The sequence below is a fragment of the Plasmodium falciparum genome (genome assembly GCF_000002765.6).
Source record: "Plasmodium falciparum 3D7 genome assembly, chromosome: 8".
NCBI lineage: Eukaryota > Apicomplexa > Aconoidasida > Haemosporida > Plasmodiidae > Plasmodium > Plasmodium falciparum.
Genome location: NC_004329.3, coordinates 917,491 through 924,248, shown reverse-complemented (window position 1 = coordinate 924,248; position 6,758 = coordinate 917,491). Strand labels below are relative to the sequence as shown.

The 6,758-nt window shown below is 16.0% G+C and overlaps 2 protein-coding genes across 2 annotated transcripts; both read right to left on the bottom strand.

The window, feature by feature from the left end:
- Nucleotides 1–316: 316 nt before the first annotated feature.
- Nucleotides 317–2,041, bottom strand: PF3D7_0820400 (conserved Plasmodium protein, unknown function; the record flags this gene model as incomplete). Its single annotated transcript, XM_001349285.1, has 2 exons — nt 317–494; nt 720–2,041. 2 exons carry the CDS (start codon nt 2,039–2,041, stop codon nt 317–319), a joined length of 1,500 nt encoding a protein of 499 aa, XP_001349321.1.
- Nucleotides 2,042–3,352: 1,311 nt separating this feature from the next.
- Nucleotides 3,353–5,194, bottom strand: PF3D7_0820300 (conserved Plasmodium protein, unknown function; the record flags this gene model as incomplete). The annotated part of the gene is made up of 1 exon (XM_001349286.1): nt 3,353–5,194. One exon carries the CDS (start codon nt 5,192–5,194, stop codon nt 3,353–3,355), a length of 1,842 nt encoding a protein of 613 aa, XP_001349322.1.
- Between the last annotated feature and the right edge of the window lie 1,564 nt (nt 5,195–6,758).

Below are 6,758 nucleotides of genomic sequence, written 5' to 3'. Positions count from 1 at the left end.
TGTAAAAATATGTAGAAATATATTATATCTTAGTTATAAGAATATAATAATTTAATATACTGCATATTTTTTTATTTATTTATTTATTTATTTATTGATTTAATTTTTTTTATTTTGTGTCTTTCCAGGATAATAAAAATTTTTATCTTTACCATAACAAATATATATACATATATATATATATAAATAATAGTTATAAAATTATTTTAATTTACCTTCACAAAAAAAAAATGTTACAAACGAAAACTTACATTTTTGCAAAACACATAATGATATATATATATATATATATATATATGTACATATACGTTTATATCTATATATTTGTTTGTTCAACTTTATATTCCATTCTTTGATTAAAATCGTAAAGGTAATCCTTATTAACATATTTTGATAAAACCGAATCTCTAGTTTGATCATTAAACAAATCCGCATATTCATTCCTTGTACATAAACTTAGTAATTTAAAATTTTCCTTCTGAGCAATAAAATAACTGCAATGAAAGGGGAAAAAAAAAAAAAAAAAAAAAAAAAAATATATATAAATATAATTATATATATATATAAATAAATAAATATATATATATATATATATAACTTTTCGCTTAAGGGTAATAAAATAATATAACAATAGACACATATACAATTAAAATATAATATAATAAAATAAATAACATATTGATAATAAATAAATTTTTGTTCTTTTTCATTATTCATACCTCCAAAAGTTGTAAGAACGAAGCACATTGGAATCGTTTAGATAAAAATGATCATTCTTTTCTAATATATAAATAATTTTATTTTTTAATGAAGATAGATAAAAATGAAAAGGAAATAATGTTATTTTTGTATTTTCTATATATTTTTGATTTTTATTTAAATAATTTATTATATAAACATAATTAATATTATCATCCATTTGTATAGAATGAATATTATTTTTATTATCATTATTATTATTAGGAATTAATACAAGTGTCGATAAAAAATGTTTTGAGCCTTCATTTAATATATTTAATATATCATTATAAGAAAAAAATAAAAAATATAAACGCATAGATAAAACCAAATAATTAAAATCCTCTCTACTAATATTTATTTCATCATCAGCTATACAATTTAGATAATTATTTAAATTTTGAAGACACATATTTTTGGATTTTCTACTTGGATCTATATATAAACATATATTAATATAATAAAATAAAAAACTGATATTTAAAAAGGCGGGTACTTTATATATTATATCGTCTATAGAGTTATATTTATTTATTATTTCTTCCTTAAAATATATATATTTTTTATTATATGTTTGCATAGAATTCTCACATGTCGTATATAATATATTTGATAAAATTTTATATAACTTTAAAAAAAGAAATGGTCCACTTTTTTCTTTTTTATCTTTCCCATTTTTATTATCATCAACATTATTATTATCTTGATTATAATAATAATAATAATAATATTGACCTATTTTATAATATTTATCTTTATCCTTTATAGAATCATATTTTATAATATCCTTATCATAATAATGTAAACATTTTATTAATTTTAATATTATATCATACATATAAAATATTAAAATATTAAGTGATATACGAATACCACACATAGCTATTATTTTCATTATTTCGCTTTTAATATTTATTTTTTCTATATATTCATATAATTTATTTTTATCTTTAAATATTATGTCATCTTTATTTCTTTTTTCTACATAATCTTTTATACTTTCCATATCTTTATTATTTATTAAGAAAGTCTCATCAATATCTTCTAAGGAGGATAAAAATATTTTGTCCGTCTTAAAATCATCACACCTATCTTTTAATACTTGTCTTATAAAATTTTCATATTCTTTTTTCCTACCTAAAAAATTACTCTCTTCTTTTTTATGATAATTTAAAATAACCCTTTCTAATTCTTCGATACCTTCTCTCGACGAACAATATGATTTTTTATTTATGTCGTATGAACGGATGTTGTAAATTAGTTTACTTCTATAAAAAGTTGAACAAGTTGAAAATCTGCGCATAATTCGAGGAAAGGGGCTGAAGAGATTAAACCAAAAAAAAAAATAAAAAAAATAAAATAAAAAATAAAGAAAAAATTAACAAATTCTCAAATGAATAATAAAATATGAAATCATTCTAAATAAATAAATGAATATATATACATATATATATATATATATATTTTTTTTTTTTTTTTTTTTCATTTCTGTAGTTCAGTGTAGTTGAAAAATATTATCCTTTTTATTCATGATTAAATCCAAACCATTGTTATATCATTTACAAAAAAAAAAAAAATAAAATAACATAAAATAAGAGAAACAAATTATAATTACACATATATATTGACCCAAATGAGTAAGAATATATATATATATATATATATATATATACATTTGTAAATTTCTTTAATATTGAAATTTTTTTTTTTTTTCTTTTATATCTATTTATTTAACCTCGATGAATTTACATTAAAATTGTTACATTTTAAATATACAAACAGGCAAAAATAAATAATATATATATATATATATTATTCTACGTGCCATATGTTATTAAATTTGATATTATATTACATTATATAATTACTTAATGATTTATTTATTTTTTATCTATTTATATCCTTTTTAAGAGTGTTTGTAAATTCTTCCTTTGTATAATTTTACACTTATATTTTAAAACGTAAAAATAAATTATTATCAAGTTTGTGTATATATATATATATATATATATATATATTTATACCTTTGTAGGAAAAAAAAAAAAAAAAAAATAAAATAATAAAACAACACACAAATAGTTAAAATAGAATAATATAAATAAACATTTACACACTCTTATAATAAATATGTACATATTAAGTGAATACTAAAAAAAAAAAAATAAAAAAAAAATGATATAAAATGATATGTTATAAAACAAAATAAAATAATAATATGCAATGATAATATATCTATAAACATGTGATAAAAAATAAAAAAAATTTCATATATATATATATATCATAAAGGAAAAAGAAGCGAATTTTAAGATATACAGATGAATTCTTTTTTATGTCAAATAAAATATTTTATATATATGATATATTTTCATTACTATTTTTATACAAAACATATATGTATGTACCGAATATATATAATAATATCGGCACATGAAAAGATATTATATTATAAATAAATAAAAATATATACACATACATATATACATATATACATATATATATTAATGTGAGAATATAATATATTATCTATTTATTATTAATAGAGGTATCACGAAAAACATTCTAAAACATTATTATCAAGATAAAAATATATAAAAAAAAAAAAAAAAAAAAGTTAAAACTTTTTAACTATTTTATCCTTATAAATAAAAACTGAATTAATTATGTCATTAAAAACTACATTTAAATTATGACGCATATTACAATAACTAAAAATTTCTGTGTTGGTTATATTGTAAGCTTCAAGGATTTTATAAAAAGTTCTTCTTGGATCTATAATACTATACATATCATCTTCAAATAAATATTTTTCAAAAAAATAAGTTTCAACATCATTATTAAATCGTATATGTCTATTATTATTTTTATTTTTATCAGAAGTTGTATTATTATTACATTTTTTTAAAATAGATTTTAATGGTTTTGTTTCTTGATTTGTATTTAGATTAATACTTTTAATTTCTATTCTTTTATTACTCTCATTATTAAGAATAACATTATTGGATGGATTCATTTTTTTGATCACACTACTAGGATTTTCATTATTATAATTACTATCACTACTATAAATGCTATCACTACTATAAATACTATCACTACTATAATTACTAAAACTATTATAATTATTATTACTTTTTGATTTATTGTGATTATCCAACATATTATTTTTACAATTCCTAAACTTATTTTGAGCATGAGCTAAATGCTCATCACTAGTTATTGATTCGCTGTTGTTATCGCTTTCTAAATCATTAAACGTATCACTACTTATATCGCTATTCATATATCCATCATCAATATAATTATTATTATTCATAATATTATCATTATTCATAATATTATCATTATTTTTATTATTATATAAAACACCATCTTTTTTTTTCTTTACATTTGAACAATTCGATGTATTATTATATAATATATTTGATAAAAGTGAAAATAAATAAAAATTCTTTTCATTTATACTTTTATTAAAACCCAATTCTGTTAAACTATCTTTATTATCTTCAAACGTTTCATCACTATCCTGGTCGTTCATATTAATTTCATTTTTTTTTATTATTTTATTTTTTAAATTTATCATAGCATCACATTCTTCACATAATGTTTCTGTATAATTCTCATGTGAAGAATTTGCATGTTTTTTACATTTTAAATTATTTTTATTCACATTTTTATTTTCCTCCATATATATATTATTATTATTATTATTATTATTATCATCATCATTTTCATTTCCCTCATGATCATCACTACAATAATCATTATTCTGATTATCATCCTTTATGTCCTTGTCTTCATCATGTTCTTCATTTTGCTTGTTATCATCCCTTTTTAATATTTTTAATTTCTTCAAAAGTTTAGTTCTTTTTTTCGATCTTTTTTGTTTTGTGCTATTATTTGAACCATCCCCTTGGTGCCTTTCCCTTATGGACGTGGTTATTAAATCATCAGGATTACTTTTTTTAAATATAGCATTATTTTGCTGATCTGCATTTTTATTAATGAAAAGGTAAAATCTCTTCCTTCCTGTATTATTAGATGTCTGAATATTATTATTATTATTATTATTATAACTATTATTTTTATTATCACTGTTTATAGATTTATTATAAACAACATTTGTTATCAATTTTTTTTCATCTTTGTAATTTACTTTTTTCCTACTCTTATTAAATCTTATATGATTTTTAATACACTCAAAATTTACATTATTCCTTAATAATAATCTAAATATTTTGTTTATATTATGTGTTATGAATATACGTATGAGTACAAGCAATTTACTAAAGAATCCAAGTATTGTAAGAAGAATCAAAAAGGAATAATACACTTTAATATAATTAAATAATTTCTTAGGTACATCAATAAAACTTATTGTAAAGTTCTTTAAATAAAATAAAAGTATTAAATAAAATAACAACGTTATATGTGTCTGTATAAGTTTTTCCTCCATCCTATCATATTTATATTGTTATATATAAAAATATATATATATATATATATATATATATATATATATATATATATATATATAAATATATCTATGTTTATATTAATAATGCATTATTCTTATTCTTCCTATTATTACATACAAGTGTTACATAGTTCCTATTATCATAATCTTATAATTATCTTTTCTTATCACTTTTATAAATTGTTTATAAATAAAACATATTCAACTTTATTACAATCCAATAATCTATTTCATATCTTACATCACATATATATAAATATATATATATATATATATATATTAAAATGTATTTTAAGGAATATTACATATATATTATATTTTAATTATATACAGGATAAATATATATATATATATATTATAAAATAACAGACGATGTTTTTTTCATATATATATTATTAAAAAAAATTTCGCTTATTTTATTAGTTTTTTTTTTTTTTTCTATAAAAATATTTTTTAAATTAAATAAATTATAATAATAACATCAACTTTTTCTTTCTATTTCAAAAAAAAAAAAAAATATATATATATATATATATATAAATATAATATTATCATTACATTTTAATATAATATTCAATATAATCTATATATATATATATATATTATATAATATATATATTTCATAATATTTTATAAAATATATAATAATATTATACTTTTGTATAAGTTTTTTTTTTTTTTTTTTTTTTTTTTTTCCCCTATATTTATTTTAATTAATTTTTATATTTAAAAAAATTAAAATAAAATTATATAAATATTATATTATATACATATATATATAATATATATTGTGAGGTATTTTATTGTTTATTCATTTTTTACAGGCGCAAAAAGGCATTTAATCATTTAACAATAATACATATATATATATATATATATATTATATATAAATACTGTATTATATTATTTATATATGTATTTTAATTTTATATATTATGAATTTATTATATATTTTTTTTTTTACTTATATAAATAAATATACATATATATATATATATATATATATATATATATATATATATCTATGCTTAATATATATATATTATATACAATAATATATATAATAAAAAGTTGAGGGAAAATGTATATATTATATATATATATTTTATAAAAAAAATCAAATCATTTTTAATATTATCTCATAACATATTAAAATATTATATATATATAATTAATGGTATAATATAATTAATAACATATAATTTCTGATTTTTATATTTAATATATTATTATTTATATCTAATGCATTTATATGAATAAGTAAATAAATAAATAAATATATTATTTATATAAATATAAATAAATACATACACTTTTTTTTTAATATATTATATAATAATATATATATATATATATATATATATAATAATGTATAATATGAAATTATAATTATATATTATTGCTAAGAACAAAAATAAAAAATTCCTTTCATTATATTACAATTTTAATAGTGCATTTTTATATATTTCTAATATAATAAAACAAAAAAAAGGTTAAAATAAATTAAATAAATGCAAAATGATATAATAGATTAATATAATAT